Source organism: Pseudonaja textilis, chromosome 1 (assembly GCF_049901715.1).
Source record: "Pseudonaja textilis isolate UNSWEBS1 chromosome 1, rPseTex1.2, whole genome shotgun sequence".
Lineage (NCBI taxonomy): Eukaryota > Metazoa > Chordata > Lepidosauria > Squamata > Elapidae > Pseudonaja > Pseudonaja textilis.
In genome coordinates, this window is record NC_141990.1 from 297,440,907 (window position 1) to 297,457,154 (window position 16,248).

At 39.8% G+C, this 16,248-nt stretch overlaps 1 protein-coding gene across 3 annotated transcripts in view; it reads right to left on the reverse strand.

The window, feature by feature from the left end:
• The window catches only part of DEGS2 (delta 4-desaturase, sphingolipid 2), a 37,925-nt gene that overhangs the window by 9,568 nt on the left and 12,109 nt on the right, over positions 1 to 16,248 (reverse strand). For 2 of the 3 annotated variants that reach the window (XM_026698489.2, XM_087922193.1), the window contains exon 2: positions 599 to 1,341. In XM_026698489.2, the coding sequence (XP_026554274.1) occupies positions 599 to 1,341 (743 nt within the window). Of the gene's footprint in view, positions 1 to 598; positions 1,342 to 4,144; positions 4,286 to 16,248 lie in introns of those variants that run through there. The other variant, XM_087922195.1, reaches the window with a different exon arrangement.

Here is a 16,248-nt window from a genome sequence, read left to right on the forward strand (position 1 = left end):
CAGATCCAAACACTAATGCAATTTTGTATAAAAGTATCTCAGAACAGAAGGCAGCCCTGGGATATATCACCAGTTCAGATTTGAGAATATATTATTCACTAATAATTCTTCGTGAAAAACAATAAATGAAATCAAAATGAAATCAAGAAGCTGTCAGTTGAAGAGGACAAATGTAAAAGAAGATGAGGAGGAAGAGCAACCAAATTATGGCATACATCTCAAAGTATGTACATTGATACATGTTCATCTGCCTTTGCCTCTCATTAAATATGGACAGAAGAAAGTGTCAAAAATAGCCATATTGACTTGACATTTCATTTATAATCCAGTGGAAAAACAAGAACCTTTATTTACCATACATCTGATTTCACATTGATAATCAGTATTTTTCATTAATATCTATAACTTTCCCTCTCATTCCAAACCATATTTTGATGTTAGAAGCTATATCAACTGTCTTTTACTATTTCATTCTGCATGCTTTAACTCTGTTATTCTTTCTCCCTGTCACATGACATAATAGGAACTTTGAAGAAGTTTAATAAGCAATGTACACAAACAATTTGAAACATTGAAAGGAAGAAATATTAATGCTTACCATTGGCAGTCTAGATCCAGGGATGCTGGGGAAATCATGGTGTTCCATATGATAGCCAACATTAAAGGTGATCCAGTTGAGGGGTCCATAGTATGAATATGTTTCATATCCTTTCAAAAACATGTAATGTTCTGCTATGAAATGGCCAGAAATAGGGTGCAAACCCATGCCTAGGATTGTTCCTGCTATTAAATAAACAATAGGCCTCCAACCCCATAAATGATAGATTGCAAGGTCAATAGAGAATTGTACCAAAGCATTAAATATTTCCATTTCAGTAATTGCTTTGGGGTTGACATATAGTGGCCTCAAACTGTAAGCAAATGGCTGGATGGCAATCCAGATTAGTTTCCGAAATGGAGTACAGAAGAACCAGCCCTCAAAATCAGTAGGGATGTCCACATCCAAAGCATCTCCGCCAAGGTATCGATGGTGATCAATGTGGTACTTCTTGAAAGAGGCAGAGTAAGGTAATCCAACAGGCAAGTTGGCAAAGACGGCAAACCACCTATTCAACCTGGCGTGCTTGTTGCCAAAGGCAACATTATGAGAGATATCGTGGATTGCTAGTGTTATGGAGTGGTTGATGCAGCCCCCAAAACTATAAGCCCAGAAGAAAACCCACTTCCAGGCTAAATCTCTCACCAGGTAGCAGGCAAGAAGCTGAGTGAATACCATTCCTGTCACAATCCATTTTAAATTGGGATCTGAACCCATTAGAGATTTGATGGCTGGATATCTGGCTGAGGGAAGAAAGAAACATGGCATTAAAGGCAGTTGAGAGCAGTCTTCCTTTTTTTAAAGGCTCATTTAGCCCAACAAAGTCATGTCACCAGTCCTCTTACTGTTTGTTCCACATAATTACACTGAAAGAAGAAAAGAGGTAATACTGTAAACCACCTTGTTTGAAAATTACATGCTTGTCTGATAAAAGTCAGAAAACAATAACAAGGTACAAGGCCACCATTTCATTTATATGCAGAACTCATTTATTGCATAATAACATTCAATCTTGCTAATGTAGAAGTCATGTCTGATGTAATCTCCTAGCCAAATAGTGGCTGAATCTAGTCCTGCTTAGTTTCAGCAAAGTTGCACTATCACATGGCTTCAAATCCTGTAATCTGATTATTTTATTATTAGATTCTATTTCCCTATTAGTTACATAAGTATTATTAACCTGTCTTCAGCTTTATCACTTGAAATAAGAAATAGTTATTTTAAAAATTTGTTTGAACCTAGATTAAAATGAAATGTGGTCCTAGTCCAGGGATGTCAAACTTGATTTACGTGAAGGACGCATCAGGGTTGTGTTTGATCTCGGGAAGAGGGGGGCAGGGGGCATGGCCACACGGCCCTCTCAAGCTCCATTTTCACTGGCAGAGGGTTGCAGGAGGCATCACAGTCTAAAACAGAGCTTGGGAGCTTGTTTTCTCTGGCAGAGGCACTGTGGGCCGGTCCTTCACTGTTTCCAGGGTGGCTCCATGGGCCAGATCTAAGCACCCTGTGGGCTGGATTCAGCCCACGGGCCTTAAATTTGACACTCTTGTTCTAGACCTAAACTTCAGCTACGATTTTGTAAATTAAATACTCTTGGGTTTTAAAAAGAGGCCAAGTATATTGGGAAACTATACTTAAAGAGCGGACACCAAAACTTGATGCCCAAGACAATGTAACACATTTTAACTCCATACTCCCTAGGCAAAGATTAAGAAAGGATGCCATAGAAGAATTTGGTAGCAGGAACACCAAGGCCAGTTTGAGGATAGACTGTATGGCCCCTTGGTGCTGCCTTCCTCTGATGCAAAAAATAATTTTATAATCACTTGGAAGAAAGTACTCATATCTTTGTTCAATGACAGTTCCTTTGGTTCCCCAACTGTCAATATGGGAAGAGCAGAACCACTAAAAATGTCCTCCACTGCTGAAAGAACAGTTTGCTGAATTTCAGCCCTGCCTGTCTACAAAAAGAAGTCCGTCCCCCCCAAATCCAAGATCCAAGCTACTGAGGCTTGTGCCCTCCTTAAGGCTATGAAAAATAGCCTTCATGAACATGTGAACACATTATCAAAATGTATAGTTTATTCAACAACATTAATAACAGTGTAGGAATTAGGGATTGAAATCGGTACCGTTATGAGACTGAAATTGTAATCCCTGGCTCCCTCTAGTGGTGTCTAAGACCAGAGAAAATACACTATTCAAGTACTCTTATGATCTTCCTACCTTGCTTCTATGTAGGCTGGTGATGGACTTTTTAGGATGGTGTCTAAGCTTGATCTTGGGATCCTTTGTTTGCCAAGAATGCATAGAACAACTCTTGTTACTTTGCCTTTATAAGTTTGTCTTGAGCCCTAGAGACTACATGGGCAAACCAATGAGTTTTCTTGGCAACACACTCAACCAAAATTTCTAATAGCAAGGCAGTTTATGTATGGGAATTTGTAGCAGCCATCTATAGCACCCTTCAGACCATATCTGGTTTGCAACTCCCAGAATTTCCAACCAGCATGGCCTATAAATCTAACAGGCATTTTTGCCCCAACTTGTTATCCTCATGGGGACAATGCAACTGATTTTTTTAAAAATGTGTATCACTGCCCTTTTTTTGTTGACCTTTGACCAAGTTGGGAGATCAAGCAACAGGTGTATGTAGTCCTTTTTCAGAGCATTGGCTGCCATCCAACATGGAGCTCCTGGCTGCTCCAAAGTCCCCTTAAAGGCAGCCAGGCACACCTTTTAATGATCCAAGGGCCACTTCAGCCTTTGAACAATATACTGGGACCCACATAAAAATATTTTAATGGTAGGGTGTCCATTTGATTTCTTAAATATTACTGCTTACACTTTAATGTAATTATGTACTTGTTAAAATTTAGCATTTATAATTATTCTAATCCCTGTCCCTCTCTATTATTTGCCCTTCAAATAGGAGGTTGTTCCCAGCTTGTTGATAAAGTTTCTTAGCTAACAAGAACATATAGAAGAAAAGTGTCTATGGAGATTCTCAATCATTCATGTCCTGGTTATCCCTGGTGCTTTTTCAAGAGGCAACTGGACTTTCTGGTTTTTCTTTGAAGGCATTTCATTTCTCATCCAAGAAGCTTCTTCAGCTGAAACATCTTCAAAGAAAAACCAGAAAGCCCAATTGCCTCTTGAAACAGCACCTTTGGGACATCTAGAAGAAGCATACCGAAAAGGACAGACCAGTGTGAGAAATGGAAAAGAAAGGATATCCCTCAGTCTGACTTTATATCAACTGCTTGGAAACTGTCAGCCTCCCAAGTAGATCAGACAGGAAACGTAACAAGGTGGGCTAATTCTACTGTTTTATGAGGCTACATTTATGTAATAATCTTGTAAGTCTAACAGTACAAATTTCCACCATCTTTTTAATGGTCTGATTAATTAAGGTGAATCCTTTCCCTTTTATCTGATCATTCCCTAGGCAGCATCTTTTGCCCCCACCCCATCTTCCAAAGTCATTATCAGATTCCATTAGAGAAACCAACAGTTCACTGTGATCTGTCATCAAACTATACTTACACAAATTCCCATTTACTTTTAAATGTTACTGGCATGTCACCAATTACTCTTTCCATTCTCAAGTGGCTTCATTCATAACATCAGAGATATCAGACCCTGTTATTTATCCCTCTCTTGGTCAAATATAGTTAGGTAACCAACAGGTCCTAGATAACAAAAAATGCACACGCTTCAGGGATTTTACTGTTTACAGAAATGTGACAATTTGCTAAGCAATAAGCACCTCACATTCTTAACCACAATTTTCCAATTAACTATCCTACTTCTAAAATATCCCTTTCTGTCCAAAGCTGAATCATTTTTAATTGTGGTTTTGGTTGTGACTAAATACCATATCTATATATCCAGGTGGAGGAAATTTTGCAAAACTTCATTATTACATTGCAGAAAGCTGTTTTTTAAAGTCAGGCTGAATTAATACATCATACGGTACAGACAATGTGATGCAACCATATCTCTTCAGATTCACCAGTGTCACAAAATTAAAATTAAGATTTAGATGGGATAGTTTCTCAAAATACTTAATGAAATAAAAAGAACAAAGATCTATACATTCATACTGGAACTCAGCCTATATGGGATCATCTTAATCATCACCATTACCTGGTCAGTGGGTAGTCTTGTAAATTGAATGAATGAACAGATAAATAAATAACCTGCTCCTTCAGTTGTTGAACTGCTCTACTGAACTTATCTGAATTTATCATTTAAACTGTTTTTGTCCTGTGCTTATGTCAGGTTGATTCTAAAGTCGCTTAAGGAAATCCTACATAGACTAAGACATTTTAGCAGCAGCTTGTAATATATTTGATCTGGATGAAGGCCACTACATCAGAGGTGATATTCAGCAGGTTCTGACCAGTTCTGGAGAACTGATAGCGGAAATTTTGCATAGTTCAGAGAACCGGCAAATATCACCTCTGACTGGAGATTTTACAGTATCCTTTCCCTGCCATGCCCACCAAGCCACATCCACAGAACCGGTAGTAAGAAAAATTGAATCCCACCACTGCAGTACATCCTTCTACTGGACAACTGGCCTGTTGCTGTACCCCTGCTTTCTGTTCCAGGAAAACAGTTGCTTTTCTTCTTGTAGGAACGTCTTCCTGGAGATAGGTATATTTTTTGTGTAGGTATATATGTGTTTGTGTGGCTACATGCAGACATTCTCACATACATGCACACAACTGTGTGTGGAGAGAAAGAGAGAGAGAGAGAAAGAGAAAATTAAGGTTGAACAATCAAATTATAGGTGTATTCAGGCACAACAGCTTAAGAAATATTCCTCTTTTCAGCCTGCACCCCATTTTTTATCCTTCCTTATCATCAATAAGGAAATAGTACATAGGTTATCTGGAAGCTGTCTCATCCACCTCAGTGGACTAGAAGAGCAATAAAAATCTGGGATGGTTTTTTTCAAATGGAGGGGGAAGTTACTTATTCCAGGTAAACCTTCCACTAGCAGAGACTCGGGTTTTTATGCTGACCCTCTAATTCAAGAATGAGGACTAGCCTTGACTCCAATTTATAAGTTGGGTTAAGTGCCAACAGAAAAGGCTAATCCTTGGCTGCAAGGCACCTGAGTAAGTGCCTGCTTTTGTGAGAAGGTGATTTGACTTCTTGAGCTGTTAATTCTAGCACCATATAATAAATCAATCATTATTAATCTAGTAGCTAAACATTGGGAGGAACCCTACTTCTCACTGGCAGAATAGTAGCTACAAAATTGGGGCAAAGTTGTTTCCCCCAGGGAAGGATAACTTCAGTATTGAGTGTTTTTCAATCTTCACAGTTTTAACAGATGTGGATTTCAGCTTCCAGAATTCCCCAGTTGGCTGAGAATAGAAATCCACACATCTTAAAACTTGCCAAGGTTGAGAAATACTAAGCTAAAGGTGCTGAATAGGGAGGCCCACAAAAATGTGTCTTCCTCAAAATCTCGAATGCAGCCTCTCAAAGCCATTCCCAAAGTAATGGAAATGATTAAAATATGGGGAGGGGCATTCATATGGACTTCATTTATTTCATTTTCAATTAAATTAGACTTCTTTCTGATTTTTTCCCCATTCTTAACAGAACCCATCAGATTACTCAAATGCTTATTGTGACCAAGTCCTCAACAAAAACAATTACCACCAACCCGTCTTCCATCAAGGACCTGTATACTGCAAGAGTCAAAAAGAGGGCTGTGAAAATATTTACAGACCCCTCACATCCCGGACATAAACTGTTTCAACTCCTTCCCTTAAAACAATGCTATACTGCACACCAGAACAACTAGAACAACTAGACACAAGAACATTTTTTTCCCGAAAGCCATCACTCTGTTAAACAAATAATTCCCTCAACACTGTTCAATTATTACAAAGTCTGAACTACTATTACTGTTAATCTTCTTATCACTCCTTATCACCCATCCCCTCCCACTTGTGATTGTAGGACTGTAACTTTGTCGCTTGTATCCTTATGATTTATATTGATTGTTTCCTAGTATGATTTAATTGCTTATTGTACCCTATGACTATCCATTAAGTGTTGACGAATGTATCTTTTCTTTTATGTATACTGAGAGTATTTGCACCAAGACAAATTCCTTGTGTGTCCAACCACACTTGCCCAATAAAGAATTCTATTCTATTCTATTCATTGCCCCAAATAAGAGAACATGAAATGGTTATTATTTTCCACAATGAACTGAATAGAGGAAAGAAAACATGCTGCAAAATGTGGCCTGAATAGCTCTAGGTAAGCTGCTTCCTGTGATTCAAATATCTTCTGCCTCACCCCTTCCTTCTCCAGTTGCTTGCTTTCAAAGACACACCTTTTCTCCTTCTCCAGCCTGGTTCTTTCCAGACACGGAAAAATTTACAAAGCTAATTTGATGGTGGTGATCATGTTCTTGAGTTCCAGAAAGCTCCCTGTAGCTATCTAAGTTTTATTAGCCACATATGTGTGTATATTACACACACACACACACACACACACACAAACACTCACACACATACATTACTTATATATAAATAAGTATCTTATTTATTTATGTCAATACGTAGTAACAGCCAACTGTAAGCATAGAACATTTTTAAAGGTATTTGCTAGAAACAATCTTGATTATATTTGACTCCTTTTTATGATCTTGGAGAGAAAAGCAAGAATTAGTTGATGAAATCTGCCAATGATAGATTTTCATCCAGTTTATGGGTAGGATTGAAACTGTCAAGATGCAAAATGAGGTGAAGAACTTTAAAGATGCAGAATAACTTGTCCTCGTGTAGGTCCATATACTATCTCTTATACATGAGCCTTTTGAAGGACATTTGCAAAGTAGAATTTCTCTGTCAATGGAACACCAACTTAATGATATAGGTAGAAATAGCAGAACTAATATAATCTAGATTTCCTGTCTAACATCCCACCAGGATGGTTTGAAAGGTAAAAAGACAGAAATCATACAGCTGATAAAACAAAATCAAACATTGCTTCTTTCTTTGCCCCAACCAGCTTAAATGCAATTTCCAATCTGCACTGGATTTGGAGCTGGACTAGAAACTCCAAGTTTCTAGCTATCCTTGGAATCAAATTCCCATAAACCAGCGAGACCTATAGCCAGGGATGATGGAAATTTTCAACCAAAACTCTGACTTCTTCATTGAGCCAGTTTCCCTGCGTTCAGCATTTATTGTACTTTGATAATACGGATCGTATTATCATATATGGTGGACTTGTAGGAAAGTCCAGGAATTCTGGCATAAAATTCAAAGTTGGTTAGAAGAAATTGGTGAGATTAAACTTGTGTTTAAACCGGGGTTGTTTTTGCTGGGAATCAATACAGAGAGATACAGTAAGGAACTAATGTATCTAATAATACACGTGATCACAGTAGCAAGATTAGTTTATGCTCAGAAGAGGAAAGTTAAGGAAATTCCCAATGAAAACGAGATAATTAAAAAGATATGGACGTGCACCAAAATGGATAAACCAACATTGGAAATAAAAAATAAGGATGAGACTGAATACTATAAAGTATGGGACAAATTTTATCAATGGTGGGGAAAAAGGAAGGACTCAAAATTAAAATAAGATAAGGATGTTAAGATAGTAGATTAGAAATATGGAAAATTGCTGCAATGTATAAAGAAATGTGTATATTATGTAAAATTGTATTATATGCTATGCATAATAGATACGTATGACAAATAGGTTTGTCAGGAGGATTTCATCACATTCATTGTTTTTAATGTTTTAATTCAATACAAAAATTTAAAAAATAAAAATAAAAATAAAGAGTTCCTAGCTTTCACAAAGCAGCATGGGTTTCTTGGTGCAAAACTGGGCTTTCGTGCTTTTACCAAAATAACCAAAAAGCAAGTGATACATTTATTTCATTTTTTTAAAAATGGAATCTGGATGCATGAGATTGCTGCCTGAGCACCCTTTCAAGAAACCAAACATGAATTTGTGTCAGAAAGTCTCTTGAGAAAGAGAAAAATATTAATTAACTATTGCTTGATGCTAAACTATATTGTGCCATTAGGTAGATTATGAAGCAGGAATTAAGCGTAAACAGCCTGACTCTAGCCTCAGGGGTAGCTGACTATATGAGGAAGAACAAATCAACTACAAAAATACTAACTACTAGTGCCAGTAAAAGCTTAATAATTGTCTTGACAAACAGCATGCCGAGTATGAGAGCTGTAGTCTAGCCTCTGGCCATTTAAACTTTGCAATAGTATTGAAAAATTTAAGATTGTTGGATTTGAGATTTGGGTGGAATAACATTTATGTATGGTAAAGATTGCCAGGAGAAATATCAACCTCAGATATGCAGATGATACCACTCTAAAAGCAGAAAGTGAAGAATACACTAAAGAGCCTTTCGATGAGGGTGAAAGAGTTGGTTTGAAACTCAACATCAAAAAAAAACCCTGAGATCATACCATACAGTCCCATCACTTCCCGACAAACAGAAGGGGAAAAAATGGAAACAGTGGCAGCTGTGAGATTATAAATTCTCGGTTTTGAATCAACAGGAGACATCACGAACAATTTCCAGCAATTTTTATACAGGAATTTAACCTTTCCTGTGTATCCATTTATCATCAATAAAGAATTGATGGAGTTTAGTAAAATCAAGTCGAATGCCTTGAAATGCTCTTATGCTAAGGTTGCCAAAGTAGATTTTGTTTACTAACTCTTTCATGTGATATACATTTCTCACATATTTGTCACAATCCACAGCATCCATAAGCTTCTTCAAACAAGTCACATCATACCTTAGTCCGCTAATGACTATCCTGATGTAGGCAACTTCCAACTTCCAAAATTAACATGCTTTCTGCAGGCAATATCCATTTCTGCTTGCTCCTACTTTTTCTAACTTCCTCTGCTCACTACATTCAATTCCTTCTACTATTTTCTCTTCCCATCCACAAACATCTCATTCTAGTAGTTTTGCATACAAAACTTTATACAAATAGCATAATTATCTATTCACAGCCTACAATATCCAGCCAAACTAGAAATCTCCTCAACTCCTTCAAATGTTATTTTTCTACTGCTTTCATTAATCATATGTCCTAAGTATTTTATCCCTCTTTCCATATATAGAAATTCCTAGCTCATCTCTCTAACTATTTCTTAAAGGAAAAGACAAATAAACAAACAAAATGTCCTAGGATGGAGCACCTTTGCTCCTAAGGACTCAAAAGTCACAGACATAAAAGACGTAAAAGAGGGAGGTAGCAATGAGGCATTTTGAATCCATGCTCTGAAATATATTAGTGTCAATTCTCTGCTTTTAGTAAAATGTGAGTCAGATTCAGATCCCATTCGGATGGAAGCAAATTCTAAACCTCAAGAAGTTCCAGAAGAAGAACAGAAATCAAAATAGTATTCAGAGCAGAAAAGAAATATACCTGCCTCCCTTTTATATGCAGGTAAAAGATTGCTGTAATGTCTAAGGCTGCACAAGCAGGTTCCCTCTTCTCTCCTCTCTCCCAGAGAAGCTCAGCAGAGAGAGAAAAAACTGTAAACGGAAAAAGCAAACCTCAGCTTGCCTTTCTTATTTCTCTTGCAAGGCAAACAGTCCAGGAAGGGGGAATACAGGGAGGTAAAAGGTTAAACTACACAGAAATCTCACCTCCTTTCAACAAAATAATTCTCTCTATTTTTGTCCCTAACTAACTGACATTTTCCACAACTTTCTCTCCCACTTCTCCATAGGATCTTTCTCATTTCTCAGTCTTGTGAACACCTACAACAACGAAACAAGTACAACAGCAAAATCTTGCAGCTTACTGTTTTTTTATACTAAAGGGAATCTTTCTAAGGGAGTTAACACACAGGCATTCACGGGGTTTCAGGATCATTTTGCCTTATCACTCCTTATGACCTTTGGAACATTTCACACATACTCACATTTGTACTGCAATCAGAGTTTTTGTGTAAACAATTGCACATACAAATATTTCATTACATGCTTTCTCCATTCAAACCATCCTCATAATTATTCCAGGGAGCTTTTTTCTAATTAACCTTTTTTGTACTATTATTAGAGGGTCTCATCCTCCCTACAGGTTTGGAAATGATTACACACAGACACCTTCACACACTATTACTGCCATTTGTCAGAAATGGTATAGGGTCTCCCGCTTGCGTTGGACTAGATGACCTATAAGGTCCTTTCCAACTCTGATTATCTGTTATCTGTTATTAAACATTTCCAGTCCTGGGGAGGTTTTGTCCCTTAAATTCCCCACTCTTTCTATCCTTGGGCAACCTGTAGCTCATTCTCCAAGCAGCGGGTTGGGCCATATATATCACAATCAATTCAATCATATTCATTCCTACATACTATTATTATCGATGTGCATCTAAGAATGTTTAACAGAATTCACATCAAAACCAAATTATCTTCCCATTTAGACCTGCTAAACCCCAGGTGGGAAGACCACTAAACCTTTCTGCCCTACTCTTAGTAAGAGCTTTCAGAGCTTTCTGGCTATATTCTCAAGATCTTTATAAACTGCAGTATTTCTTTTCTTCCATTCCTTCTTCCTACCACACATAACAACAGAAATTAACCAAATCTTCTTTGGTCAGCCCCAATGTCTGAAACATCTTACTGTATGGATGGGGTTTTCCAATTATTTAAGCATTAACATTTTACTACCTGTCTCTGCCCTGAGCAGAGATATTCTATCTCTTCTAACAACTGAGTTCTCAATTTCTTTTTCTCAAACACCCTTTTTAGGGCATCTACCTAATACATGTCAGATTCCCCACATCATTTTGGTTCCACTAAACCAGTGGTTCCCAAACTTTTTCAGTCCACTGCCCCCTTGGTGCTACAAACTCATCCTCGGTGCCCCCCACCCAGGGGTGGGATTCAAATTTCTGTGGGCATGGTTTGCTGGTCATGTGACTGGCTGGCCGTGGCTTGCTGGCTGGGCGTGGCTTTCTGGTTACATGACCAGGTAGGTGTGGTCTGGTGGTCATGTGACTGGGTGGGCGTGGCCAGGTGACTGGCAAACTAAATACACGTGGTCCTCACTTAATGGCCAGTTGCTTAGCAAGTGTTCTAATTTATGACTGGCCTCCCCAAAGATACTTGACCTGTTTTGGGAGTTTTGACAGCCATGCACACACATACACACACACTCCCTTCTAACCCTGCTGGAGCAGGTCATTGCACTAGAATTGGCAAAGCATCTCTGATTAGATTCTAGCAGTGAATAAAATCTAATCAGAGATGCTTTGCTGATTTTTGTTGATTTGTTTTATTTGTATTTCTTTATTTAATGTCGCTGAATTGCATTAACATGTGTGTCCCTTCCTGTGTACAACCCAGAAGCTTTTGTGATTCTTTGCAGAAAAAATTACCGACCTCTGGCTTTGCTCTACTTTTCAAAAATGCCGACACTGCCACATTCTAGGCGCTGGCCCCACAAGTCCACCCCATTGAGCCCACTGCACTGGAGGGACCTGCCCAAGCAAGTCAAGTCAATGGGGTGAGCCTGAGAGAGGGAAAGAGAGAGAAGGAAAAGAGAGAGAGAGAGAAAGAGAGAGAGAGAGAGAAGGAAGAAAAGAAAGAGAAAAGGGAAAGAAAGAAAAAGGGACAAAGAAAGAGGGGGGATGGAAGGAAGGGACAGAAAGAAAAAGAAATACAGAAGGAGAGAGGGAGGGAGAAGAAAGATAATGAGATATCTATTCTAGTCCAATCACCTGCTCCAGCAGGGTTAGAAGGGAGAGAGTGTATGTGTGTGTGTGTGTGTGTTTTCTCCTCATAATTTACCAGTACATTTTGGTTTTGCCTTCTTCAGAATTGGCACTGTAATTAATACATTGGGGAAAAGTAATTTTAGGGTAGAGATCTGGTCCAATGGATCCCATTTAAAGCCTCAACAAAATGTGAGAGCTTCCTGATAGTCTTGACCATGTTTTGTCCACAAAACCTTTAATAGAAGCCAAAGATGTTTCAATGTGCTGGCAAAGATATTTCAAAGTGGAAAAGGGCCTCAGTCTAAACTAGGCCTCATTTCAATCTGATACATCAGGTCGCTCTCTCTCTCTCTCTCTCTCTCCCCCCCCCCTCCCAGACTGGCTTTGCTCTACTTTCCCAATGTGCCCGCAGGGCTGGCACTTTGAACATGGATGGATGGATGGATGGATGGATGGAGAGACAGAGAGAGAGACAGACAGACCAACAGAAAGAGACAGGTAGGTAGGTAGGTAGGTAGGTAGGTAGGTAGGTAGGTAAGTAGATTGGTAGGTAGGTGGGTAGGTGGGTAGATCTATATTGGTAGGTAGGTAGGTAGACAGACAGACAGGTAGGCAGGCAGGCAGGTAGGTAGGTAGGTAGGTAGGCAGGCAGGCAGGCAGGCAGACCTTTGGATGTATGTATGGATCGATCGATCGATCGATGGACAGACAGAAGGAAAGAATGCAACAGCAGTGGCACTTTGAGAAGGTTAGTAGAACAAAGCCAGAGTGGGAATTGAAGTCCACACAAATTGCCAAGGTTGAGAAACAGGGGATGAATATATCAACCCAGCCATTCGGTTTAGAGTTTAGCATGCTGTTTGATTCTGGCTTAGTCAATGAATAAAATGTAGCTAAGATCTTCCTGCTCCTTAATGCAGCTGCCCCCTCTGCCCCTTCTCCAGCCCCCTTTGGCATCCAACTTTGTAATGTCAACCTCCCCGGGGCAGTGATGCAGCCGACCTCACCCTTTTTGCTTCAACCCAAGGTCCACTTCCATCGGGCCAAGCAAGGGAAGGTACTCTGCAAACGCTCAGAGACTCCCAACTTCAGTGAAGTGTTCCGCCCATTTTTATGCTCCGCCCAGGGGGAGGAAGGCGTGAGGAAGCAGCCCAGACTGGCAGAGGCGGAGGGAATGATCGCTTGGAAATTAAGTAAGCAAGCAAGCACAGGCCTCAGTCGGAAGATGTGGCTGTGACCTCCTTCTAAGTTCAGAGAACTTTTGGATAACTTTCCTTGGTTTTCCATGTCTGTTTTTTTCAGTGTCTTTACAGATATTGTTACAATACTGCTTGTCTCTGCTAACAGTTCTGAAATTCTGTGGTCTTTGTCTTTAATTTTGACTTAGAAACTGGGAAACCATGAATTGCTCAATTGGGGATTAAAGCTGCCTGGGTCACTCGCTCTTAGGCCAACTTACCTAACAAGGTTGTTGTGGGGGGGAAAGGAGAGAGAACACAGCTTTCAGTAATATACAATTAATGTGTGCTATAAATATAGGAAATAAATAAAATTGATTTCATTCCACAGTGTCTCTAGTTTTCTATCAATGAGGTTCAGCAATTAAACCAGTGTAAATACCCTTTTTTATTTGCTACATCAAATAATATCACAGATAGTCCTCAACTTACAGCCACAATTGCTCCCAGAATTCTGTTGCTAAACAAGATGATTAAGTATGCCTAATTTATACAATCTAGCCATACCGAAAAAGACACATGGTGGCTGCAGGCATTTGTGACAAGGGTGACGTGGGCTGGTGGGGAGCCCAGCAAGCTGTGGGAGGAAGGTAAAGTCACAGCTGTGAAAGAGGTAGTTGTGGGGGAGGAAATGGGAAAAATAAGGGCCAGGACCTGTGAAAGGGGAAACAGGGTGATGCAGGATTAGCCCAGGCCTTTGACAGATTAGACCACACCTGCCTGGGCAGAAAATAGGTAGATAAGTTAAGGAAGGGATATAGAGAGAGAGGGAATGAGAGAAAGAGTGAATGAGAGAAAGAGACAGAAAAGAAAGAAAGAGGGAAACAGAAAGAGAGAGAGGGGAAGAGAGAAAGAGGAAAAGAGAGAGAAAGAAATAAGAAAGTAAGAAAGAAAAAGGGAGAGAAAAAGGAAGAGAAAGGAAGAAAAGGGATAGATGAAGAAAGGGGGATGGAAGGAAAGGACAGAAAGAAATATAGAGAGGGAAAGAGAAAGAGAGAAAATAGAAAGAGAGGGAATGAGAAAGAAAGAAAGAAAGAAAGAAAGAAAGAAAGAAAGAAAGAAAGAAAGAAAGAAAGAAAGAAAGAAAGAAAGAAAGAAAGAGGAAGAGAGGAGAAAGTGAATGGGATATGGAGGGAGGGAGAGAGAGAGAAAGAGAAAGAAAGAGAGAGAGAAGTAAGAGACAAGAAAAAAGAAAGAGAAAAGGGGGAAAAGGGAGAGAGAAAGGAAGAAAAAGGATAGACAAAGAAAGAGGGGGGATGGAAGGAAGGGACAGAAAGAAAAAGAAAGAAAGAAAAAGAAAGGGAGGGAGGAAAGAGAAAGTAAATGAGATATCTAGTCCAACCACCTGTTCCAGCAGGGTTATAAGGGTGCGTGTGTGTGTGTGTGTGTGTGTGTGTGTGTGCATGGCTGTCAAAACTCCAAAAACAGATCAAGTAGCTCTGGGGAGGTCAGTCATAAATTAGAACACTTACTAAGCAACTGTCCATTAAGTGAGGACCACTTATATTTGGTTTGCCAGTCACATGGCCACCTGGCCATGCCCATCCAGTCACATGACCACCAAACCATGCCCAGCCAGCAAGCCACACCCAGCCAGCAAGCCATGCCCAGCCAGCCACATAACCACCAAGTCACGCCCACAGAACCAAATGTTAAGAAATTTAAATCCTACCCCTGGGTGGGGGGCATTGAGGATGAGTTTCTAGCACCAAGGGGGTGGTGGACTGAAAAAGTTTGGGAATCACTGCACTAAACTAATTCCAGCCTGTGTATTCAATCATTGTCATTTTATTCAATTGTTTAGCATATGGACTTAGCCATTATTCTCCATTAACTCAACAATTCCCTTAATGGAGAGATGTGGGGGAATAGAAGGTATTTTCTTATCCCTTATTATTCCCAGGATCCTTAACAACTTTTCCATTTCGGGCCTCCATCATCACCCAAGACTTTACTCAGTTTCTCCTTGAATACTTGTACCTTCAGTCACCACTCTACATGTCTAACCTCTGGCCAATCCGGTTGCCTGGATATGACAACATAGAGGAAAGCTTAATACACGTCAGCACTTTCCTCTAGTGCAAGCTGTTAGGTCGCGGGTAATGAGACATGAGATGGAGTCAGCTCCATAACGATCTCTTTATTTCTCTAACAGGACTGTGTGCTGCAGCCACAGCAGCTCCTTTTACATTCGGGCTGCTCACGGCTGTAGCCAGTGACAGCTGTTCAATTTCCTGCCGCCAAGGGCCAACCAATCCCAAGTGAGTATGTTAATACATAACACCCCTCCCCTCTTGGTCCGGTCCACCCAATCTGTCTTCACCTACCGTATGTAATCACGTAAGTAGGTGGGGCTTTTATGGGTGCGACTGGACCTGCGCAACTTAGTCGCTGTTTGGTCTCTGAACTGTTCGGGTGGATTTACGTTTCTCCTGTTCTTCCCTTTGGAACCTCCTGGAAATTTCTGGTTGTGGTGGTCATTTTGTTCCCGCAAGGGGCCACCCTTTTGGCTTCTTCTCAGGCCTGTTCCTGCCTGGCTATGCTGTCCTGCCCTAGGGATTCAGGTACGTGTTTGCGTATTCCGTTCAGAGCTATTCTTACTTGTTTGGGTTGTGTGTTGTTAGTTGTCAGGTTTTGTTCTGTTGT